Source organism: Coregonus lavaretus (assembly GCF_964263955.1).
Source record: "Coregonus lavaretus genome assembly, chromosome: 24".
In the NCBI taxonomy this organism is placed as follows: domain Eukaryota; kingdom Metazoa; phylum Chordata; class Actinopteri; order Salmoniformes; family Salmonidae; genus Coregonus; species Coregonus lavaretus.
Genome location: NC_140011.1, coordinates 36,595,450 through 36,622,265, shown reverse-complemented (window position 1 = coordinate 36,622,265; position 26,816 = coordinate 36,595,450). Strand labels below are relative to the sequence as shown.

The 26,816-nt window shown below is 43.2% G+C and overlaps 1 protein-coding gene across 1 annotated transcript in view; it reads left to right on the top strand.

The window, feature by feature from the left end:
* ppp3ca (protein phosphatase 3, catalytic subunit, alpha isozyme) overlaps positions 1–26,816 on the top strand; it is a gene marked incomplete at both ends in the record, with an annotated part of 83,953 nt that overhangs the window by 37,522 nt on the left and 19,615 nt on the right. The window contains 5 exons of the mRNA XM_084140249.1: positions 10,464–10,664; positions 16,005–16,129; positions 20,335–20,446; positions 21,839–21,984; positions 22,341–22,480. Coding sequence (XP_083996375.1) covers positions 10,464–10,664; positions 16,005–16,129; positions 20,335–20,446; positions 21,839–21,984; positions 22,341–22,480 — 724 coding nt within the window. The remainder of the gene's footprint in view (positions 1–10,463; positions 10,665–16,004; positions 16,130–20,334; positions 20,447–21,838; positions 21,985–22,340; positions 22,481–26,816) is intronic.

The following is a 26,816-nucleotide window of genomic DNA, read 5'->3' as shown; positions in this document are numbered from 1 at the left end:
GCATGGTAAAGTTATTAATGACACTTTGGATGGTGTATCTATACATCCAGTCACTACCAAGATACAGGTGTCCTTCCTAACTCAGTTGCCGGAGAGGAAGGAAACCGCTCAGGGATTTCACCATGAGGCCAATGGTGACCTTAAAACAGTTACAGAGTTTCTGCCGAGTGGATCACTACAGACCCGGGTTCGATCCCAGGCTGTGTCGCAGCCGGCCGCGACTGGGAGACCCATGAGGCAGCGCACAATTGGCCCAGCGCCATCCGGGTTAGGGGAGGGTTTGGCCGGCTGGGATGTCCTTGTCCCATCGCGCTGTAGCGACTTCTTGAGGCGGGCCGGGCGCATGCACGCTGACTTCAGTTGCCAGTTGTACGGCGTTTACTCATTGATGCGGTTGGCTTCCGGGTTAAGCAAGCAGTGTGTCAAGAAGCAGTGCGTCTTGGCAGGGTCGTGTTTCGGAGGATGCATGGCTCTCGACCTTCGCCTCTCCTGAGTCTGTACGGGAGTTGCAGCAATGGGGCAAGACTGTAACTACCAATTGGACATCACGAAATTGGGGAGAAAAAGGGGTAAAAAGTACAATTTTATTTTTTTTAACTACATAAATAACCGTTACAGAGTTTAATGGCTGTGATAGGAGACAACTGAGGATGTGTTGTAGTTACTCCACAATACTAACCTAATTGACAGAGTGGAAAGGAAGAAGCTTGTACAGAATAAAAATACTCAAAAACATGCATCCTTTTTGCAACAAGGCACTAAAGTAATACTGCAAATGATGTGGCAAAACAAATCACTTTTTGTCCTGAATACAAAGTGTTATGTTTGGGGCAAATCCAATATAACACATTACTGAGTACCACTCTCCATATTTTCAAGCATAGTGGTGGCTGCATCATGTTATGGGTATGCTTGTAATCATTAAGGACTGGGGAGTTTTTCAGTATAAAAAAGAAACGGAATGGAGCTTAGCACAGGCAAAATCCTAGAGGAAAACCTGGTTCAGTCTGCTTTCCACCAGACACTGGGAGATGAATTCACCTTCCAGCAAGACAATAACCTACAACACAAGGACAAATGGAGTTGCTTACCAAGAAAATGTTTCTGAGTGGCCGAGTTACAGGTTTGACTTAATCTAATTGAAAATCTATGGCAAGACTTGAAAATGGTTGTCTAGCAAAAATAATAATGTATTAATAATTGTACAATCCAGGTGTGCAAAGCTCTTAGAGACTTACCCAGAAAGACTCACAGCTGTAATCGCTGCCAAAGGTGATTCTTACATGTATTGACTCAGGGGTGTGAATACTTATGTAAATTAGTTATTTTTGTATTTCATTTTCAATACATTTGCAAACATTTCTAAAAACATGTTTTCACTTAGTCATTATGGGGTATTGTGTGTAGATGGGTGAGAAAAAATATATTTAATCCATTTTGAATTCAGGCTGTAACGCAACAAAATGTGGAATAAGTCAAGGGGTGTGAATAGTTTCTGAAGGCACTGTAGGCACACACACTAACAATCCTACTTTCACACACACACACACACACTCTGTTGAATGGGATGTCTTTACCCCATGCCATTCCTGGCTCATTATCCCAGCAGTAGCAACATGAGATTTCTCTTTTTCCCCCTCTAGTCAAACATCCATTATTTAGCAGCATGTTGATCACGTTGAGCCTCAAGTCGCAGATCTCTCTCCTCTTTCTGTTCCATTCCATTCCCCCATAGCCACATGCACAGAGCAACACAAATCACAGAAAAAAACTTTGCAATATTGCTATATAGACAGTACATGACCAAAAGTATGTGGACACCTGCACGTCGAACATCTCATTCCAAAACCATGGGCATTAATATGGAGTTGGTTCTCCCTTTGCTGCTATAACAGCCTCCACTCTTCTGGGAAGGCTTTCCACTAGATGTTGGAGCATTGCTGCGGGAACCCGCTTCCATTCAGCCACAAGAGCGTTAGTAAGGTCGGGCACTGATGTTGGGCGATTAGGCCTGGCTCACAGTTGGCGTTCCAATTCATCCCAAAGGTGTTCAATGGAGTTGAGGTCAGGGCTCTGAGCAGGCCGGTCAAGTTCTTCCACACCGATCTCGACAAACCATTTCTGTATGGACCTCAATTTATGCATGGGGGCATTGTCATGCTGAAACAGGAAAGGGCCTTCCCCAAACTGTTGCCACAAAGTTGGAAGCACAGAATCATCTAGAATGTCATTGTATGCTGTAGCGTTAAGATTTCCCTTCACTGGAACTAAGGGACCTAGCCCAGACCATGAAAAACAGCCCCAGACCATTACAGTGAGGGAAAAAAGTATTTGATCCCCTGCTGATTTTGTACGTTTGCCCACTGACAAAGGCATGATCAGTCTATAATTTTAATGGTAGGTTTATTTGAACAGTGAGAGACAGAATAACAACAACAAATCTAGAAAAACGCATGTCAAAAATGTTATAAATTGATTTGCATTTTAATGAGGGAAATAAGTATTTGACCCCTCTGCAAAACATGACTTACTACTTGGTGGCAAAACCCTTGTTGGCAATCACAGAGGTCAGACGTTTCTTGTAGTTGGCCACCAGGTTTGCACACATCTCCTCTTTGCAGATGTCATTAAGGTTTCGAGCCTGGTGTTTGGCAACTCTAACCTTCAGCTCCCTCCAAAGATTTTCTATGGGATTAAGGTCTGGAGACTGGCTAGGCCACTCCAGGACCTTAATGTGCTTCTTCTTGAGCCACTCCGTTGTTGCCTTGGCCGTGTGTTTTGGGTCATTGTCATGCTGGAATACCCATCCACAACCTACTTTCAATGCCCTGGCTGAGGGAAGGAGGTTCTCACCCAAGATGTGACAGTACATGGTGCCGTCCATCGTCCCTTTGATGCTGTGAAGTTGTCCTGTCCCTTTAGCAGAAAAACACTCCCAAAGCATAATGTTTCCAACTCCATGTTTGATGGTGGGGATGGTGTTCTTGGGGTCATAGGCAGCATTCCTCCTCCTCCAAACACGGCGAGTTGAGTTGTTGCCAAAGAGCTCGATTTTGGTCTCATCTGACCACAACACTTTCACCCAGTTCTCTGAATCATTCAGATGTTCATTGGCAAACTTCAGACGGCCCTGTATATGTGCTTTCTTGAGCAGGGGGACCTTGCAGGCGCTGCAGGATTTCAGTCCTTCACGGCGTAGTGTGTTACCAATTGTTTTCTTGGTGACTATGGTCCCAGCTGCCTTGAGATCATTGACAAGATCCTCCCGTGTAGTTCTGGGCTGATTCCTCACCGTTCTCATGATCATTGCAACTCCACAAGGTGAGATCTTGCATGGAGCCCCAGGCCGAGGGAGATTGACAGTTATTTTGTGTTTCTTCCTTTTGCGAACCAACTGTTGTCACCTTCTCACCAAGCTGCTTGGCGATAGTCTTGTAACCCATTCCAGCCTTGTGTAGGTCTACAATATTGTCCCTGACATCCTTGGAGAGCTCTTTGGTCTTGGCCATGGTAGAGAGTTTGGAATCTGATTGATTGATTGCTTCTGTGGACAGGTGTCTTTTATACAGGTAACAAGCTGAGATTAGGAGCACTCCCTTTAAGAGTGTGCTCCTAATCTCAGCTCGTTACCTGTATAAAAGACACCTGGGAGCCAGAAATCTTTCTGATTGAGAGGGGGTCAAATGCTTATTTCCCTCATTAAAATGCAAATCAATTTATAACATTTTTGACATGCGTTTTTCTGGATTTGTTGTTGTTGTTATTCTGTCTCTCACTGTTCAAATAAACCTACCATGAAAATTATAGACTGACCATTTCTTTGTCAGTGGGCAAACGTACAAAATCAGCAGGGGATCAAATACTTTTTTCCCTCACTGTATTCCTCCTCCACCAAACTTTACAGTTGGCACTATGCATTGCACATGGTGATCTTAGGCTTCTGTGTGGCTGCTTGGCCATGGAAACCCATTTCATGAAGCTCCCGACGAACAGTTCTTGTGCTGACGTTGCTTCCAGTGGCAGTTTGGAACTCGGTAGTGAGTGCTGCAACTGAGGACAGACGATTTTTACGCGCTACACGCTTCAGCACTTGGCGGTCCCGTTCTGTGAAGTTGAGTGGGCTACCACTTCGGGGCTGAACCGTTGTTGCTCCTAGACGTTTCCACTTCACAATAACAGCACGTACAGTTAACCGTGGCAGCTCTAGCAGGGCGAACTGACTTGTTGGAAAGGTGGCATCCTATGACGGTGCCACATTGAAAGTCACTGAGCTCTTCAGTAAGACCATTCTACTGCCAATTTTTGTCTATGGAGATTGCATGTCTGTGTGCTCGATTTTATACACCTGTCAGCAACTGGTGTGGCTGAAATAGTCGAATCCTCTAATTTGAAGGGGTGTCCACATACGTATATATATACAGGACCAGCCGAAAGTTTGGACACACCTACTCATTCAAGGGTTTTTCTTTATTTCTACTATTTTCTACATTGTAGAATAATAGTGAAGACATCAAAACTATGAAATAACACATATGGAATCATGTAGTAACTAAAAAAGTGTTAAACAAATCAAAATATATTTTATATTTTAGATTCTTCAAGTAGCCATCCTTTGCCTTGATGACATCTTTGAACACTCTTGATGACAGCTTTGCACACTCCACAGAGTTCCTCTGTGGAGATGGGAGAAACTTCCAGAAGGACAACCATCTCTGCAGCACTCCACCAATCAGGCCTTTATGGTAGAGTGGCCAGACGGAAGCCACTCCTCAGTAAAAGGTACATGACGGCCCGCTTGGAGTTTGCCAAAAGGCACCTAAAGGACTCTCAGACCATGAGAAACAAGATTCTCTGGTCTGATGGAACCAAGATTGAACTCTTTGGCCTGAATGACAAGCGTCACGTCTGGAGAAAACCTTGCACCATCCCTACGGTGAAGCATGATGGTGGCAGCATCATGCTGTGGGGATGTTTTTCAGTGGCAGGGACTGGGAGACTGTACAGGATCAAGGGAGAGACGAACTGAGCAAAGTACAGAAGAGATCCTTGATGAAAACCTGCTCTTGAGCGCTCAGACTGTGGTGAAGGTTCACCTTCCAACAGGACAATGACCCTAAGCACACAGCCAAGACAACGCAGGAGTGGCTTCGGGACAAGTCTCTGAATGTCCTTGAGTGGCCCAGCCAGAACCCGGACTTGAACCCGATCGAACATCTTTAGAGAGACCTGAAAATAGCTGTGCAGCGACACTCCCCATCCAACCTGACAGAGTTTGAGAGGATGTGCAGAGAAAAATGTGAGAAACTCCCCAAATACAGGTGTGCCAAGCTTGTAGCATCAAACCCAAGAAGACTCAAGGCTGTAATTGCTTGCTTCAACAAAGTACTGAGTAAAGGGTCTGAATACTTATATAAATGTGAAATGTAGTTGTTTATTTTTAATAAATGTGCAGAAATGTCTAAAAACCAGTTTTGGCTTTGTCATTATGGGGTATTGTGTGTAGATTGATGAGGGGAAAAAACTATTTAATCCATTTTAGAATAAGGCTGTAACGTAATAAAATGTGGAAAAAGTAAAGGGGTCTGAATACTTTCCGAATGCACTGTATATACACTACTGTTCAAAAGTTTGGGGTCACTTAGAAATGTCCTTGTTTTCAAAAGAAAAGCAATTTTTTTGTCCATTAAAATAACATCAAATTGATCAGAAATACAGTGTAGACATTGTTAATGTTGTAAATGGCTATTGTAGCTGGAAACGGCTGATTTTTAATGGAATATCTACATAGGCGTACAGAGGCCCATTATCAGCAACCATCAGTCCTGTGTTCCAATGTCACGTTGTGTTTGCTAATCCAAGTTTATCATTTTAAAAGGCTAATTGATCATTAGAAAACCCTTTTGCAATTATGTTAGCACAGCTGAAAACTGTTGTGCTGATTAAAGAAGCAATAAAAATGGCCTTCTTGAGACTAGTTGAGTATCTGGAGCATCAGCAATTGTGGGTTCGATTACAGGCTCAAAATGGCCACAAACAAATAACTTTCTTCTGAAACTCGTCAGTCTATTCTTGTTCTAAGAAATGAAGGCTATTCCATGCGAGAAATTGCCAAGAAACTGAAGATCTCGTACAACGCTGTGTACTACTCCCTTCACAGAACAGTGCAAACTGGCTCTAACCAGAATAGAAAGAGGAGTGGGAGGCCCCGGTGCACAACTGAGCAAGAGGACAAGTACATTAGAGTGTCTAGTTTGAGAAACAGACGCCTCACAGGTCCTCAACTGGCAGCTTCATTAAATCGTACCCGCAAAACACCAGTCTCAACGTCAACAGTGAAGAGGCGACTCCGTGATGCTGACCTTCTAGGCAGAGTTGCAAAGAAAAAGCTATATGTCAGACTGGCCAATAAAAAGAAAAGATTAAGATGGGCAAAAGAACACAGACACTGGACAGAGGAAGATTGGAAAAAAGTGTTATGGACAGACTGATCGAAGTTTGAGGTGTTCGGATCACAAAGAGGAACATTTGTGAGATGCAGACCAAATGAAAAGATGCTGGAGGAGTGCTTGATGCCATCTGTCAATTATGGTGGAGGCAATGTGATGGTCTGGGGGTGCTTTGGTGGAGGTAAAGTGGGAGATTTGTACAGGTTAAACGGGCTATCACTCCATTTTGCAACGCCATGCCATACCCTGTGGACGGCGCTTGATTGGAACCAATTTCCTCCTACAACAGGACAACGACCCAAAGCACAGCTCCAAACTATGCAAGAACTATTTAGGGAAGAAGCAGTCAGCTGGTATTCTGTCTATAATGGAGTGGCCAGCACAGTCACCGGATCTCAACCCTATTGAGCTGTTGTGGGAGCAGCTTGACCGTATGTTACGTAAGAAGTCCCCATCAAACCAATACAACTTGTGGGAGATGTTCAGGAAGCATGGGGTGAAATCTCTTCAGATTACCTCAACAAATTGACAGTTAGAATGCCAAAGGTCTACAAGGCAGTAATTGCTGCAAATGGAGGATTCTTTGACAAAAGCAAAGTTTGAAGGACACAATTATTATTTCAATTAAAAATCATTATTTCTAACCTTGTCAATGATTACATTTCCTATTCATTTTGCTATATTTCCTATTCAAACTCATTTCATGTATGTTTTCATGGAAAACAATGACATTTCTAAGTGACCCCAAACTTTTGAACGGTAGTGTATATCTAGTGTGTGTGTGTGTGTGTGTGTGTGTGTGTGTGTGACACATATAGCAGGAGTTGGAAGACATCTCCGCTTTATAGGCATGAAAGGTCATGATATCTGTTGTTTTTCATTATTGCACTTCAGTCAGCAACAGCTTTGGAGCTCAGACACTGGTTAGAGGAATCTCTATCCAATCAAATACTTTTATAGGTTTGTACAGTAGTGTTATTGGGTGATGAAAACCATTGTTGGGGAGTAGTGAACTACATTTAGTTAAACTAACTACATTTTGCAGTAGCTTTGTGGTAGTTGAACTAAATTCAAATCTAGGTAGTGTTTTGTGTAGTTAATTACTTTTTAGCAATGTAGCACTGTAGCTAACTACTGGAACACAAAAATAAACTCTGGACGATGTAGGCTATAATGTTCTTTATTTTCTGGCATCAGACCTGCCTAATTCTCACTTGAAAAACAGTTTTCTGTGTGCTTGATAGGTAAAATTAGGCTACACACTCTGTTAACATATTACCCCAAAGTGATCTGTCTTTCATTTTGTAGTCTAAGACATTTCAGATTTACATATGATAATCTTTCACTAAATAGTTGTGGATGTAAGTAAACTATATTTTTCTGAAGAGCAGCTTGTGTAGCTTAACTTCTTCCAGTGTGATGTAATGGTTAGCTTATATTTTCAAAGTAGCTTCCCCAACACTGATGAAAACCATCAAGGCTCTATATAACTGTGAGTTCACAGGTACATTGTGCTATTGGTCAAAGGACCTACCTGATGTGTGCTGGTTTTCATTCTAACTGGTCCCTGAGATACAGTGCATTTGGAAAGTATTCAGACCCCTTGACTTTTTCCACATTTTGTTACGTTACAGCCTTATTCTAAAATTGATTAAATCGTTTTTTTCTTCATCAATCTACACACAATACCCCATAATGACAAAGCGAAAACATTTTGAGAAATGTGTGCAAATGTATTATAAATAAAAAACAGAAATACCTTATTTACACAAATATTCATTACTTTTAATCCAATTTAGAATAAGGCTGTAACGTAACAAAATGTGGAAAAAGTCAAGAGGTCTGAATACTTTCCGAATGCACTGTATACTTACGAGCACAATGGTGTCACATTTAGTTTAGTATCCAATCTGAATCAAACATAATTGTCTATGATTGATTGGAATGCAAACCTGAGTTCATAGTAAGGCCTCAGGTCCAGCAATGAGAAAGGCTGCTGCATCAGCAAGCGTGGCTACTTTATGATTTTTGGTTGGATACTTTTATATTATGCAGCACAAAAAAGCCAACCAAAGCAGAAAATGACCTTTGTTGCTCCCAAAGCAATGAACATGAGTTGGATGTGATGTTTTCAGAGGTTGCCTGGTAGTTACGTACTACTTTATTCGTGGACTGAGATTTCATTAATGACCCAGTGAAGTGATTACTTCAAATTCAAGTATTGTTTCCTGTGGTATTACAGTATTATTAGCTTTGAATCAGAAAACACTGCATCCCATGTTGAGATACAATACAATAATTTCCCTCATATTAGGGTTTAGAAATACGTACAGGAACTACTCATTCGGATAGTGGTGGTAAATGTAAGACCTTTTTACTCTCTGTTGATCAGACTTTATTAAACTGTTTATACATATTTCAGAATATGGATTTTTGAGTCTCGCATAAAAAGAGTCCATTTTTATTCCACCCACCACATTGTCAATTTACAGCGATGAATAAATGATAATAGACTCTGGAATTAAAGTAGGCTACATTTTGGGAGGGTTTCAGACTGACGGCAGACCTCACGCACTCTGTTTACAGTCATGCAATCTGAGACAGAACTGGTTTCAGACTGACGGCAGACCTCACGCACTCTGTTTACAGTCATGCAATCTGAGACAGAACTGGTTTCAGACTGACGGCAGACCTCACGCACTCTGTTTACAGTCATGCAATCTGAGACAGAACTGGTTTCAGACTGACGGCAGACCTCACGCACTCTGTTTACAGTCATGCAATCTGAGACAGAACTGGTTTCAGACTGACGGCAGACCTCACGCACTCTGTTTACAGTCATGCAATCTGAGACAGAACTGGTTTCAGACTGACGGCAGACCTCACGCACTCTGTTTACAGTCATGCAATCTGAGACAGAACTGGTTTCAGACTGACGGCAGACCTCACGCACTCTGTTTACAGTCATGCAATCTGAGACAGAACTGGTTTCAGACTGACGGCAGACCTCACGCACTCTGTTTACAGTCATGCAATCTGAGACAGAACTGGTTTCAGACTGACGGCAGACCTCACGCACTCTGTTTACAGTCATGCAATCTGAGACAGAACTGGTTTCAGACTGACGGCAGACCTCACGCACTCTGTTTACAGTCATGCAATCTGAGACAGAACTGGTTTCAGACTGACGGCAGACCTCACGCACTCTGTTTACAGTCATGCAATCTGAGACAGAACTGGTTTCAGACTGACGGCAGACCTCACGCACTCTGTTTACAGTCATGCAATCTGAGACAGAACTGGTTTCAGACTGACGGCAGACCTCACGCACTCTGTTTACAGTCATGCAATCTGAGACAGAACTGGTTTCAGACTGACGGCAGACCTCACGCACTCTGTTTACAGTCATGCAATCTGAGACAGAACTTTTCCCCCTCTACAATTTATGAGACACTTTTAGGTGTCTCTAAGGGCAGGGTTAGCGTTATGCATATAAACACCATAATTGAAAAGCGGGTTGAGCAGTTTCATCTACAGTATTGGAGGATAGAGTATCTATATAGGCTTTGTTGTGTCCTTATAGCTGCGCACAAACATTCAGCACCGCAGACAGCACCACGATCTGAGCAGACTTAAACAAGGGACTGGTAAACCGGTTCAGCACCATGGCCACTAACAGCGCCACGCCGCAGCTCTTAACTAGCATTTGTGGTGCTAGGTATCAACAGCTAATCCAGTAGGGGCTGGAAGCTATAGTGAGCTTTGATTGGTGAAACGTGGCGCGATCGCTGAGTATTTGCATAAAGTTCTGCTTTCCCCAAATTAGGTCCCGCCGTGTTCACACTCCGTCGCCCATGCTCACATCGCCCACTTCACTTCACTTCACTTCACTTCACTTCAGTTGAAAATGAATGGCTTTCCGTAGTTTCACTGTGTTCTGTGGACCATTGAGTTGTGTTGTCTCACTGTGTTGTCTCACTGGGTTGTCTCACTGGGTTGTCTCTGTTCTCTCCACAGCCGTGCCCTTCCCCCTGAGTCATCGCCTCACATTGAAGGAGGTGTTTGACTGTGAGGGGAAGCCCAGGGTGGACCTGCTCAAAGCCCACCTCACCAAGGAGGGCCGCGTGGAGGAGGCTGTGGCACTACGCATCGTCAACGAGGGTGCCGCCATCCTGCGCCAGGAGAAAACCATGCTGGACATAGAAGCACCAGTCACAGGTTAGAAGCAGGGATCACCTTTAACTTACACTCTGGTGAAACACACTGACTGACATTCACAGCATTCACAACATTCACAGCATTGACAGCATTCACAGCATTCACAGCATTCACAGCATTCACAGCATTCACAACATTCACAACATTCACACCATTCACAGCATTCACAGCATTCACAGCATTCACATCAACAGTGAGAAGGAAGGGTGTAGTATCAAAATGTTGAAGACCTGCTGTCAGAATGGGTATGATTTATGCTGGTTATTTTGTCCAGTGGCGAGTGAGAAAGAGTATTATGCCTGTGGTAGCTGTGAAAGTGGGTCCGTGGGCTTAAAGTGCTTCCGATTGAGGGACTATTTTATGAGCAGGTTAGTCTGAGAGTGAGTCTGAGCTCTGGAGTAAACTCTGGGAGAAAGTACTTTCGTTTGGTGTATAGATGTATGTCTGTGTACGAAGGTGTATGACTGTAAGCAAATACTAGTAGGCTAGTAGGAGTGTGAGTGTCTGAAAAAGTGAAACAGGAAGACAAGAGAGACTGGGAGTGAGTTCTTGACCTGAAATACAAAAATAAACTCCAAAGTACCTGACAGGAGTTGAAATGAAGATGAATGGTAGAGACATCAAAGCAGGACTCTATATGCAGCGTCCCATAGCAGGTAGCTGTCACTTTCAGTATCATCTGCATTATGGTCATGGAACAATAATATATTCCTTAAGCACATCAGCACATCAAGCGCTCTGCATCTCTCTTCATCTTTCTTTTCAAGGATCAGATCAATGTTGAGTGTTGTTTTGCCTCTCAGACAGACATGGATGGACAGGCACTTATACGTGATGAGGAACACAGTACATTGAGGCTTGTTCAACCAATCAATGCAGCAGTTTATCTTATGAGCCGTAGTGGAAGATCGTCACCTCACCTGCATATGACCTCACCATCATGTTGGGATAACTCAACTCAATATGAGTACAGATGTATGATGTTAATTCGATCGCACTGTAGTCCTGAAATGAAGGACATTTAAAACATTTAGTGTATTTTAGGTTTAAAAAGGCTTCTGAAGTTTGTAATTTCCAATTTGAAATTTCAGACTTGATTTTCCCTTTCTAAAAAATGTATCAACCCCTACAAAAATGTCCATTAATTACAATCCACATAATATTTAAAATGTCCTGTTGCTGCAGGATTATTTTCCTGCTGTAGCAAACTGGCTCAAATTAAGATCCTACATCTGTAGATGTGTTTCCTTTTTAAATCAATATGGCTGAACAGTCCAGCACATAGTTTGTGTGGGATTCTTCAGGCTTTTAGCTTGCTTATATTCAAATGGTACACGTTGTTAGGTATGCCCTACTCATATATTAGCAAGCAAGCTAGCTAACATATGCTAACATCAACAACTACCGCTAGCTAATGCTAGCAGCCCTTCTGGCCTTTCCTATTGCAGGGATCACATATCACAGTCGTAGCAAGTACATTTTCCCTCAATAAAGTACACTCTTAGAAAAAAGGGTTCAAAAAGGGTTATTTGGCTGTCCCCATAGGATAACCTTTTCTGGTTCTGGGTAGAACCCTTTTTGGTTCAGGATAAACTATTTTGGGTTCCATGTAGAACCCTCTGGGAAAGGGTTCTACATGGAACCCAATAGGGTTCTACCGGGAACCAAAAAGGGTTCTTGAAAGGGTTCTCCTATGGGGACAGCCGAAGAACCCTTTTAGAGTCTAGATAGCACCCTTTTTCTAAGAGTGTTGGTATCAGCAAAGTCAGTGCTAGTACAAAAAGACAAGTGCAGGTTTGTTAAGCCGTGGGATTTCTATTTGCTTGTTTGTTTACTCTAGCACCATTGGACATTTTTACTTTTGCGACAAGGTCACACAAGACCCCTCTGGATTCCCCTAGTTCAGCCTGCCTATACACTGACTCTACCAGGAGCCCAGTGGCACCTTTTGTCCCTGGGCTGATAGCTATCCAGCCCACAGTGATGGTAGTGCTGATCAACCCCTCAGTCCTGACTCATCCACACCACAGAGCATGATTACATCCCAGCCATAGCTGCCTGCCTGCTGGAGCACCCAGGTGGTCCAAATGGACTGATATACCCTTTCAAAAATACTATGCTCCTTTGGATATTTTAAATGTGAGAAGCCATTTAGATGCAATTGCGAGAGAGGGAGAGAGTTTACGTGTGCGTGCATGCATGTTTGTTTGTTGTAGATAGACATGTGGTATAGCTACACTGCTTTTTGATGGTACTGGGAAACAATAGCAAGAGTAAATGTATTTGCCATTACGTCCAATCACATAGGAGGTAGACCTATTTACTATGACAGCTACTAAGCATGCACATAGCTTCTTGCATATTTAATACAGTCTTGACATTAATAATACATGTTTTCAAGGTTTAATTTGCCCTAGTTTTGGCTAATCTGAGCAAGTCATTATGAACAAAGGTGTTAGACTAACCATCAACACGTGCACACAACCAATCCGCACACAAAGGCGCTTACTGTAAAAACACGCACGCACACACATAAACCTGAAAACACACAACAGCGCAGCAAATGCACACTCACTCGCGCATCTCTGGATGCTGGATCACATACACATCCTCGTTGTTATCGGATTTAGTCGTTCCTCTGTCATTAAGCCCAGTAGTCATGGGATGGTAGATGCAGACAAACTTACATAATACTGCCTCCAGAAATGAAGAGATTGAAGAATGGTGTGAGAGAGTGACAGAGAAGGGAAAGAAATAGAGGGAAACAGAGAAATAGTGGGTATGGGGGAAATGTGGACGAGTGAATAACAGAATGGTAGTAGAGAGAAAAAGATAGAGAGATAATGGAAGAGGGAATAGCAGGGAAGAGAGAGAGAGAGGAGGGGGTGGTAATGGTGGTTCTGTTCTGGTCACTTCAGCCTCTTCTCCCCTCCCCCATGTCTGAATCTCCTCCCATACTGAGGCCATGGAGGACAGGAGGGCTGGAGTAAGGTATTAGAGATGGAGGGAGAGGAGGGCTGGAGTAAGGTATTAGAGATGGAGGGCTGGAGTAAAGTATTAGAGATGGAGGGAGAGTAAGGTATTAGAGATGGAGGGAGAGTAAGTTATTAGAGATGGAGGGAGAGTAAGGTATTAGAGATGGAGGGCTGGAGTAAGGTATTAGAGATGGAGGGAGAGTAAGGTATTAGAGATGGAGGGCTGGAGTAATGTATTAGAGATGGAGGGAGAGTAAGGTATTAGAGATGGAGGGAGAGTAAGGTATTAGAGATGGAGGGCTGGAGTAAGGTATTAGAGATGGAGGGAGAGTAAGGTATTAGAGATGGAGGGAGAGGAGGGCTGGAGTAAGGTATTAGAGATGGAGGGAGAGTAAGGTATTAGAGATGGAGGGAGAGTAAGGTATTAGAGATGGAGGGAGAGTAAGGTATCAGAGATGGAGGGAGAGGAGGGCTGGAGTAAGGTATTAGAGATGGAGGGAGAGTAAGGTATTAGAGATGGAGGGAGAGTAAGGTATTAGAGATGGAGGGAGAGTAAGGTATCAGAGATGGAGGGAGAGGAGGGCTGGAGTAAGGTATTAGAGATGGAGGGAGAGGTTCACCATGTTACATCAGTATAGCTAGTGTTCAGTGTTCATCCAGCACCAATGAGACTGGGCTGTAACATGAGACTCAACCAATTTGCTTTGTCGGATAACTGCCAATTGTATATTTATCTTGTGTTTATACAGGTGATCCCATTGAGAGTAGAAGTCTATTTGTACAGGGGGCAGGGTCTGTCCTGTTCCTGTGCTATGATTTACTTTAAAATAGGCACACTGTGTATCACTGACATTATGGGTCATAGTTTCTTAAAAATATTTGTTTAATTTGTTATCAGTACCCATTTTCATTTAATTCCTGCTCTGAAAGGTATTGGTTACCATTGTACACATCATGCCAGTTGTACACATTATGAATTAACATAGCACACAGATGACTCCTCCCCTTGGGACTGATTAATTAGTAGACTGGCTCCTCCCCCCAGGACTGACTAATTGGTAGACTGGCTCCTCCCCCTGGGACTGACTAATCGGTAGACTAACCTTGACTGATTGGTGGACTGACTGATGAAATGGTTGAGTGATTGGTGGGAGATGGTAAATGGAGACAGGATACCTTAGTTACAGTACAGGAGTAGTCCTTGCCCCCTCCGGTAAACTAGCACCACAAAAAGGAGGCTAACATGCTTTATTTATTGAGCATGAAATATGGATGATGATGTGTGTATCAGTGCATGGACATCTGTGAGCATGGAGCTGCAACTGTGGTGCTCTATGTAGGACTGTTGTGCTCTCCCTAGCACTGTGTGTAAATGTCTGTGCATACATGTGCATGAATGTGTGTCTGTGTGTGTACTACTGTATGTGCTGTGCACATATGCTATTTGTGCATGTGTCTGTGTGTGTTTGTTTGATTCCTTTAGTCACACAAGCAGAGGCTCCCACATACTCACGTTGCTCTGAGCTTTGAGTGGGCGAAGGCCACAGTGGAGCTGATAGGAGGAGACATGGAGAGGAGAGGAGAGGGAGGGAGGGAGGGAGGGAGGGAGGGGAGAGGAGAGGAGAGGAGAGGAGAGGAGAGGAGAGGAGAGGAGAGGAGAGGAGAGGAGAGGAGAGGACAGGACAAGAGAGGACAGGACAAGAGAGGAGAGGAGGAGGGCGAGTGGGAGAGAAATAGAGTGAAAGAGTAGAAAACAGGGGAAAGATGAAAAAATAAGATGCAGGTTTGCTCTGTAGTGCCAGTGTTGAGCTCCCAGAGTCCAGTTGTTATTGTCTGCAGGGAGTGGAGCAGCCAGCCAGCCAGAGTCCCAAGCTCCCAGGCTCCCTCAACCAGGCCCAGGGTCCCTGAGCCACCCACACTTCCTACTGGGGGTAGAGAGAGAGAGGCCTCTGGGGCAAAAACCCAGGCAGCATCTCCATGCCAACACTGCGCGAGGGCGAGAGAAATGAAAACTATTTATTCTCATAAAAATCACATTGCCATGGCAACAGGAGTTTGCAACTTCTACAGCTCTCTCTCTCTCTCTTACTCTCTCTCTCTCTCTCTCCCTCTCTGAGAGAATCAATGAGCCGAGAAGCAGCACAAATCTTCTACTCTAACTTACACAGGGAATGCATGCATCACACACTCTCTTTATTTCTTTGTACCACACACACAGGCAGACTAACAAGCACACACACACAAACCTTTGTATCCTTTATCATCTATAAAATTCCCTCTGTTATGTACAGTATGTAGTAGTGCTAACAGACCCAGTGATAATGTGTTTATGTGTTCTCATGGTGTGGGATGTGATGTTTTGCAGTGTGTGGGGACATCCATGGGCAGTTCTTTGACCTTATGAAGCTGTTTGAAGTGGGTGGCTCGCCGGCCACGACACGGTACCTCTTCCTGGGAGACTATGTGGACCGGGGATACTTCAGTATCGAGGTAAGAGACACCCACTGAACATCCTCCTCCCTTAATGCTCATAAACTGTTAGTATCTTTGTCTGTACGTGTTTACTTCAACACCTCAATTTAATCCAATGCACATAGAGATATACCATATACAGTGCATTCGGAAAGTATTCAGACTCCTTCACTTTTTCCACATTTTGTTACGTTACAGCCTTATTTTAAAATTTATTAAATTGTTTTTTTCCCCTCATCAATCTACATACAATACCATATAATGACAAAGCAAAAACAGGTTTTTAGAAATATCACATTTACATACACTACCAGTTAAAAGTTTGGACACACCTACTCATTCAAGGGTTTTTCTTTATTTTTAGTATTTTATACATTGTAGAATAATAGTAAAGACATCAAAACTATGAAATAACACATATGGAATCATGTAGTTACCAAACAATTGTTAAACAAATCAATATATATTTTATATTTGAGATTCTTCAAATAGCCTCCCTTTACCTTGATGACAGCTTTGCAGACTCTTGGCATTCTCTTAACCAGCTTCACATGGAATGCTTTTCCAACCGTCTTGAAGGAATTCCCACATATGCTGAGCACTTGTTGGCTGCTTTTCCTTCACTCTGCGGCCCGACTCATCCCAAACCATCTTAATTGGTCGGGAGATTGTGGGGGCCAGGTCATCTGATGCAGCACTCCATCACTCTCCTTCTTGGTCAAATAGCCCTTACACAGCCTGGAGGTGTGTTGGGTCATTGTCCTGTTGAAAAACAAATGATAGTCCCACTAAGCGCAAACCAGATGGGATGGCGTATCGCTGCAGAATGCTTTGGTAGCCATGCTGGTTAAGTGTGCCTTGAATTCTAAATAAATCACAGACAGTGTCACCGGCAAAGCACCCCCACACCATAACACCTCCTCCTCCATGCTTTACGGTGGGAAATACACATGTGGAGATCATCCGTTCACCCACTCTCCAATTTGGACAGTGGGACTCCAGATCAGAGGACAAATTTCCACCGGTCTAATGTCCATTGCTTGTGTTTCTTGGCCCGAGCAAGTCTCTTCTTCTTATTGGTGTCCTTTAGTAGTGGTTTCTTTGCAGCAATTCGACCATGAAGGCCTGATTCACACAGTCTCCTCTGAACAGTTGATGTTGACATGTGTCTGTTACTTGAACTCTGTGAAGCATTTATTTGGGCTGCAATTTCTGAGGCTGGTAACTCTAATGAACTTATCCTTCCATTCCTGTGGCAGACCTCATGAAAGCCAGTTTCATCATAGCGTTTGATGGTTTTTGTGACTGCATTTGAAGAAACTTTCAAAGTTCTCGAAATGTTCCATATTGACTGACCTTCATGTCTTAAAAATAATGATGGACTGTTGTTTCTCTTTGCTTATTTGAGCTGTTCTTGCCATAATATGGACTTGGTCCGTTCATCCACCTCTGGCCTGCTGGCCCCCCTACCTCTGCGGAAGCACAGTTCCCGCTCAGCCCAGTCAAAACTGTTCGCTGCTCTGGCACCCCAATGGTGGAACAAGCTCCCTCACGACGCCAGGACAGCGGAGTCACTCACCATCTTCCGGAGACACTTGAAACCCCACCTCTTTAAGGAATACCTGGGATAGGATAAAGTAATCCTTCTACCCCCCCTTACCCCACCCCCAAAAAATAAAAAAAATAAAAAAACATATTGTAAAGTGGTTATCCCACTGGCTATAAGGTGAATGCACCAATTTGTAAGTCGCTCTGGATAAGAGCGTCTGCTAAATGACGTAAATGTAAATGTAAATGGTCTTTTACCAAATAGGGCTATCTTCTGTATACCCCCCCCTACCTTGTCACAACACAACTGATTGTAAGAAGGAAATACATTCCACAAATTAACTTTTAGCAAGGCACACCTGTTAATTGCAATGCATTCCTCATGAAGCTGGTTGAGAGAATGCCAAGAGTGTGCAAAGCTGTCATCAAGGCAAAGGGTGGCTATATAAAATATATTTAGATTTGTTTAACACCTTTTGGGTTACTACATGATTCCATATGTGTTATTTCATTCTACAATGTAGAAAATCGTAAAAAATTAAGATAAACCCTTGAATGAGTAGGTGTGTCCAAACCTTTGACAGGTTCTGTAAGTATTCAGACCCTTTACTCAGTACTTTGTTGAAGCACCTTTGGCAGCAATTACAGCCTTGAGTCTTCTTGGGTATGACGCAACAAGCTTGGCACACCTGAATTTGGGGAGTTTCTCCCACTTCTCTGCAGAGCCTCTCAAGCTCTGTCAGGTTGGATGGGGAGCGTCGCTGCACAGCTATTTTTACGTCTCTCGAGAGATGTTCGATCGGTTTAAAGTCCAGGCTCTGGCTGGGCCATTCAAGGACATTCAGAGACTTGTCCCAAAGCCACTCCTGCGTTGTCTTGGCTGTGTGCATAGGGTCGTTGTCCTGTTGGAAGGTGAACCTTCGCCCCAGTCTGAGGTCCTGAGTGCTCTGGAGCAGGTTTTCATCAAGGATCTCTCTGTACTTTGCTCCATTCATTTTTCCTTCGATCCTGACTAGTCTCCCAGTCCCTGCCGCTGAAAAACATCCCCACAGCATTATGCTGCCACCACCATGCTTCACCATAGGGATGGTGCCAGGTTTCGTTCAGACGTGACGCTTGGCATTCATGCCAAAGACTTCAATCTTGGTTTCTTCAGACCAGAGAATCTTGTTTCTCATGGTCTGAGAGTCCTTTAGGTGCCTTTTGGCAAACTCCAAGCGGGCTGTCATGTGCCTTTTACTGAGGAGTGACTTCCGTCTGGCCACTGATGGAGTGATTGGTGGAGTGCTGCAGAGATGGTTATCCTTCTGGAAAGTTCTCCCATCTCCACAGAGGAACTCTGGAGCTCTGTCAGAGTGACCATCAGGTTATTTGTCACCTCCCTGACCAAGGCCATTCTCCCCCATTGCTCAGTTTGGCCGGGCGGCCAGCTCTAGGAGGAGTCTTGGTGGTTCCTAACTTTTTAAATGTAAGTATGATGGAGGCCACTGTGTTCCTGGGGACCTTCAATGCTGCAGAAATGTTTTGGTACCCTTCCCCAGAACTGTGCCTCGACACAATGCTGTCTCACAGCTCTACGGACAGTTCCTTCGTCCTCGTGGCTTGGTTTCTGCTCTGACATGCACTGTCAACTGTGGGACCTTATATAGACAGGTGTGTGCCTTTCCAAATCATGTCCAATCAATTGAATTTACCTGGAAACAGGATGCACCTGAGCTCAATTTCGAGTCTCATAGCAAAGGGTCTGAATACTTATTTATAAAGTTGCAAAAAAAACGAAAAACCTGTTATTATGGGGTATTGTGTGTAGATTGATGAGGAAATGTTTTAATTTAATCCATTTTAGAATAAGGCTATAACGCAACAAAATGTGGAAAAAGTCAAGGGGTCTGAATACTTTCCGAATGTGCTGTACACACTCCAGACCTGGTTATGATGACTTCTGCCCCAGGTTACCAATCCCCAATATTATCACTCTACCTGGTTGGCTTTGACTGGAGGGCTTTCCTATTAGGAGCCATCAGGAGCTCATTCTCTCTGCTGAGGCTACCTTTAAACTGAAGGCATTCTGCTGTTTCCACTGAGATGAGATCGATGGAATCTCTGTCCTGCTGCCTCCCTCCCTGTGCCACTCCGTGCACTGTGCTGCTTCCATGCTCTGCGTGACGAGGAGCTATAGTGCACTGAAGCCCCGGAAAAACCGTGAGGAGGAAGGGGGAATCATCCAGTCACAATGCAATCGATGCTGACACGCTGCATTTGCATAAAGGAGGGCTTTCCCGTTGGCATGAGGGGTTGATTATCCTTAAACAGACTGGCTCCACCAATTCTCATGATTATCACACTACCTTTATCAGCTGTCACCAAATCAATGGCTTGGGGTCCCTCATCTGAGATCATCCATAATCATATATGATTAAATGGAGGCCTGTTAGAGTTCAAATAAAGGTCAATTTTATGCTTTTTCTGATTTGAGCTTTGGGCAGTCATTGATCGTGATACAGTCTGATTTTATAATTCCCATGTCATGTTATATAATGTTGATTTTGTTATCGTCAAGCTGCAGCCTGGTGCAGGCCTTTTTTCTTAGGCCCCGAACTGTGTATTTTATCATGGTGTGTATTTGTGTGTATATAAACTGAGCTAATAACCCTCTTTATCCACTCTCTTGACAGTGTGTTTTGTATCTTTGGTCGTTGAAAATCCTCTACCCAAAGACGCTATTTTTACTGCGAGGAAACCACGAATGTAGACATTTGACAGAATATTTCACCTTCAAACAAGAATGTGAGTACTGTCTCTCCAGAGATGTTCTATTTCTTTCTGTTTACTTCTCCCATGACTTATCAATACCATGTCTCACCTGGAGCACTATTGATGAAAAAAGATATCATGCCTTGTTCCTTGAGAGAGGAGCAGGCAGGAGGTGAGGAGGACAGGTAGATATGGGAGAGGAGCAGGCAGGTGAGGAGGAGAGGTAGATCTGGGAGAGGAGTAGGCAGGAGGTGAGGAGGACAGGTAGATCTGGGAGAGGAGCAGGCAGGTGAGGAGGAGAGGTAGATCTGGGAGAGGAGCAGGCAGGAGGTGAGGAGGACAGGTAGATCTGGGAGAGGAGCAGGCAGGAGGTGAGGAGGACAGTTAAATCTGGGAGAGGAGCAGGCAGGAGGTGAGGAGGACTGAGTTGGTGATTGAGAGTTAATGATGAAACACTGCATCGCATATAAGCACACACAAACATAAACACACACACACAAACAAAGATGAAACAGAGGCTTATCTGAGGAGAAGTTGTGATCAATATCAGAGATCCCTGAGATGAGATGGGGAGGAATGGGGAGAGTTGTTCTCTGGGGAGGAATGGGACAGAAGGTAGAGGTGTTGTCTGGGGATGAATGGGACAGAAGGTAGAAGTGTTCTCTGGGGAGGAATGGGACAGAAGGTAGAGGTGTTCTCTGGGGAGGAATGGGACAGAAGGTAGAGGTGTTCTCTGGGGAGGAATGGGGCAGAAGGTAGAGGTGTTCTCTGGGGAGGAATGGGACAGAAGGTAGAGGTGTTCTCTGGGGAGGAATGGGACAGAAGGTAGAAGTGTTCTCTGGGGAGGAATGGGACAGAAGGTAGAGGTGTTCTCTGGGGAGGAATGGGACAGAAGGTAGAGGTGTTCTCTGGGGAGGAATGGGGCAGAAGGTAGAGGTGTTCTCTGGGGAGGAATGGGACAGAAGGTAGAGGTGTTGTCTGGGGATGAATGGGACAGAAGGTAGAAGTGTTCTCTGGGGAGGAATGGGACAGAAGGTAGAGGTGTTCTCTGGGGAGGAATGGGACAGAAGGTAGAGGTGTTCTCTGGGTCTCTAGTCATACATTCATGAAGAAGTGCATGATGGGGGTCATCTTGTTCTCTGCTCAGTCTCATCACACAATAGAGCATATATTATGTGTGTGTGAGTGTAGAAAGAGGATGGTTGGATGTTCTTGAGGATGAGATATTGTGTTAGTTCTTTCTTGGAGTATCCATTGCAGGCTGAAATCTCTCTTACGTTTGAATCATGAATTAATGTCAATAACAATTGAAGCTATTAACCCATATCTCACATCAGGATTCCACCTTTACTAATGATGAGTCCCTATGTGTATCATTCTACTGATCCAGTTGTCTCTATGTCTGCCCCTCTCTGTGGTGATCAGGTAAAATCAAGTACTCGGAGCAGGTTTATGATTCATGCATGGACGCCTTTGACTGCCTTCCCCTGGCTGCCCTCATGAACCAGCAGTTCCTGTGTGTCCACGGAGGACTCTCACCGGAAATACACACCTTAGATGACATAAAGAAGGTACTTAACCACACCATGGCAGTACCAAGCCATGCATAGGAAAATCACATTGACTGTGTCTTTTTTCTTTGCATACTTGAGTACAGTACATGTGCATTTTGTTTGTTTGTGTGTGCCTGTGTGTGTCTGTCTGTCTGTGTGTGTGTGTGTGTGTGTGTGTGTGTGTGTGTGTGTGTGTGTGTGTGTGTGTGTGTGTGTGTGTGTGTGTGTGTGTGTGTGTGTGTGTGCCTACCAACCAGTGTGTGTGTGTGTATGTCTGTGTCTGTGTCTATGTGTGTGCATGTTTTTATGTTTTTATGTCTGAAAATGTGTGTATTTGCATTTGTCTGAATTCAGCATGTTTCTCTCTGCTGTAGATAGACCGGTTCAAGGAGCCTCCAGCATTTGGGCCCATGTGTGACCTACTGTGGTCTGATCCTCTGGAGGACTTTGGCAACGAGAAGACACAGGAGTTCTTCAGCCACAACACAGTCCGAGGCTGCTCCTACTTCTACAGGTCAGCTCTCTCACTCTCCTTTTCAACACTTTCTCTCATCACTGTTCCTCATGTTTTTGAGCCATCAAGATCACTCTTTTGTTGCTGAGAAGTGCACATTTGTAGTGTATTTGAGGTTTAAAAATGCTTCTAAAGTTTGTCATGTCCACTTTAAAATGTCAGACTTGATTTCCCCTAAAGAAAAATGTATCAACCCCTACAAAAAATGTCAATTAATTATAATCCACATAATGAATCACATGTCCTGTTGTATCAGGAGTATTCTCCTGCTGTAGCAGACTGGCTCAAATTAAGATCCTACATCTGTACCTCCAAACCAAAATGAATGAATCCTATCTCACACACACAAACACAATTGTATAGACACACGGATATACAGCACATACAGTGCATTCGGAAAGTATTCAGACCCCTTAACTTTTTCCACATGTTGTTACGTTACAGCCTTATTCTAAAATGGACTTAATCGTTTTTTTCCCCCTCATCAATCTACACACAATACCCCATAATGACAAAGCAAAAACTGTTTTTTTTTTTTTACATTTTTGCAAATGTATTAAATATATAAAAACTGAAATATCACATTTACATAAGTATTCAGACCCTTTACTCAGTACTTTGTTGAAGAACCTTTGGCAGCGATTACAGCCTCAAGTATTGTGGGGTATGACGCTACAAGCTTGGCACACCTGTATTTGGGGAGTTTCTCCCATTCTTCTTTACAGATGCTCTCAAGCTCTGTCAGGTTGGATGGGGAGCGTCGCTGCACAGCTATTTTCAGGTCTTTCCAGAGATGTTAGATCGGGTTAAAGTCCAGGCTCTGGCTGGGCCACTCAAGGACATTCAGAGACTAGTTCCGAAGCCACTCCTGCATTGTCTTTGCTGTGTGCTGAGGTCCTGAGCGCTCTGGAGCAGGTTTTCATCAAGGACTAGTCTCCCAGTCCCTTCCGCTGAAAAAAACATCCCCACAGCATGACACTGCCACCATCATGCTTCACCATAGGGATGGTGCCAAGTTTCCTCCAGACGTGATGCTTGGCATTCAAGCCAAAGAGTTCAATCTTGGTTTCATCAGACCAGAGAATCTTGTTTCTCATGGTCTGAGAGTCCTTTAGGTGCCTTTTGACCAACTCCAAGCGGGCTGTCATGTGCTTTTTACTGAGGAGTGGCTTCCATCTGGGCACTCTATCATAAAGGCCTGATTGGTTGAGTGCTGCAGAGATGGTTGTCCTTCTGGAAAGTTCTCCCATCTCCACAGAGGAACTCTGGAGCTTTGTCAGAGTGACCATTGGGTTCTTGTTCACCTCCCTGACCAAGGCCCTTCTCCCCAGATTGCTCAGTTTGGCCGGGCGGCCAGCTCTAGGATGAGTCTTGGTGGTTCCAAACTTCTTCCATTTAAGAATGATGGAGGCCACTGTGTTCTTGGGGACCTTCAATGCAGCAGACATTTTTTGGAACCCTTCCCCAGATCTGTGCCTCGACACAATCCTGTCTCGGAGCTCTACGGACAATTGCTTCGACCTCATGGCTTGGTTTTTGCTCTGACATGCACTGTCAACTGTGTGCCTTTCCAAATCATATCCAATCAGTTGAATTTACCACAGGTGGACTCCAATCAAGTTGTAGAAACATCTGAAGGATGATCAATGGAAACAGGATGCACCTGAGCTCAATTTCGAGTCTCATAGCAAAGGGTCTGAATACTTATGTAAATAAGGTATTTCTGTTTTTTATTTTTTATACATTTGCTAACATTTCTAAAAACCTGTTTTCGCTTTGTCATTATGTGGTATTGTGTGTAGATTGATGATGGATTCTTTTTTTAAAATCCATTTTAGAATAAGGCTGTAACGTAACAAAATGTGGAAAAAGTGAAGGGGTCTGAATACTTTCCGAATGCACTGTAAATACACACCACCTATGTGCATCTGTGTTGCCTCGGCTCTGTATCCTGTAAGCAATAGTGTATGTCATGTCTGTGTGAGATGCAGCCGCTGCCCTGACCTACATTCTGGGTGCCGAGGGAATTTGGGTGGAAAGCCCTGGATCTATGGGCTTCATACAGTAGGCTCTCCAGGAGCTCAGGGCACGGCCGTTATTCTGTTGTTTTTATTTACATTTACATTTTACATTTTAGTCATTTAGCAGACGCTCTTATCCAGAGCGACTTACAGGAGCAATTAGGGTTAAGTGCCTTGCTCAAGGGCACATTTACGTCATTTAGCAGACGCTCTTATCCAGAGCGACTTACAAATTGGTGCATTCACCCTATAGCCAGTGGGATAACCACTTATTTTTTATTTTTTTATTTTTTATTTTTATTTTTATTTTTTGGGGGGGGGGGGGGGTAGAAGGATTACTTTATCCTATCCCAGGTATTCCTTAAAGATATTTATTGCGTAAACCTTCTAACACTTAAATATTTCACACGCTGATTAACCTTTGATGGGGCTGTGGATGGCAGTGGCTGTGGGGAGGGGTAGAGGGGTTGGCGGCAGGATGGGATGGGTCAGCTCAACCTCTGCCTATACACAGACTACAGACTACTGCGCGTAGACTGCTGTGCCCCAAAGCCGCTAGGGGGCCCCCGACCCCAAAAAAATAAACTCCATCTGGGTCTCAACTTAGTTTGGAGAGTTAGAAAAGTAGAATACATAATGTGCAATTAAAAAATGTGGTATTGCATCAGCAGGTTTCCAATTGAAGAGTTTCATTTCAAAACGCTATGTCCATTTTCAGAAATGTTGGTAAATTCATTTTTATTGTTTAAAGAAATTATTAAAGAGATTGGTGTGTTTTTTCACTCTCTAATCATGGCATGGGGTTGTTCAATGACAGAAAAGTATTTGTTTAAAATCTATCACTTGATGGTTTCATTTCAGAGAGACAAATATTCATGTTTGTTTTTGCAAAATGTTATATAGCTGCCTCACTCTCAGAGAAATAAGTAGTACTGCTAGGTTTTACACGGTCAAATGTAACAAATAACGACATTTTTTATAAATAAATGTACCAATAATAGATTTGTGACACCAATATTTATTTAACACATTTTAAATAATAATTCAGTACAGTAATATGAGATCTGTATGTAAAACATTTACACTACCGGTCAAAAGTTTTAGAACACCTACTCATTCAAGGGTTTTTCATTATTTTTTACTATTTTCTACATTGTAGAATAATAGTGAAGACATCAAAACTATGAAATAACACATATGGAATCATGTAGTAACCAAAAAAGTGTTAAACAAATCAAAATATATTTTATATTTGAGATTCTTCAAATAGCCACCCTTTGCTTTGATGACAGCTTTGCACACTTTTTTTTCATAGTTTTGATGTCTTCACTATTATTCTACAATGTAGAAAATAGTAAAAACAAAGAAAAACCCTTGAATGAGTAGGTGTTCTAAAACTTTTGACCGGGAGTGTACATATGACATTTACCCAGGGCGACTTACTTAGTGCATTCATCTTAAGATAGCTAGGTGAGACAACCATATCACATTCAAATATACAGGATATAAACAATGGATATATCGCGTTTAGCAAAAAAAAAACTTTTCATACACATCTCAAATCTATTAATTAAAAATATGAGAACAGTAATATTTTACACACACATGAAGGTACCCATAAGCAATCATTTCTGATGAAAAAAACACAAATGTGAAAAATTGGTGGATATAGAGTTTTGGAAATAAACTCACTTTTTATGTCAGTCACTCAATTAGCCCATGTCAGCTAAACATTTTTAGATTGCTAGGTAAGATAGTCTAGCCAGTGGGGTCCAAAATTATTGAGACCCTTGATAAAGATGAGCTATAATGACTGTATAAAATAAATAATTCAAATTCTGTATGCTATATAATATTATACTAATACAATTGCTCAGAGAAAAATATTTTGTTTAACAAGTAATACTTTTTTCCTCAAAAAGGTAGGGGTCAAAATTGATACATGTCACGCTCTGGCTCCGGGACTTTGTATGTTGAGCCAGGGTGTGTTCGTTTCGTTGTGTTCTGTTTGGTTGGGTTGTTCTATGTGGTTGTATTTCTTTGTTTGGATGAGTGACTCCCAATCAGAGGTAACGAGTGTCAGCTGTTTGGCTCGTTGTCTCTGATTGGGAGCCATATTTATAATGTCTGTTTTCACCTTGTGTTTGTGGGTTTTTGTTCCTTGTCAGTCATTGTCTGAGGACGTTACGTATCGTTTATTGTTTTGTATTCGTGTTTGCACTTTACTATTAAAGTATGTTCGCTCAACACGCTGCGCCTTGGTCCTCTCTAACCAACGATCGTGACAGAAAAACCCACCTTAACCAGATCAAGCA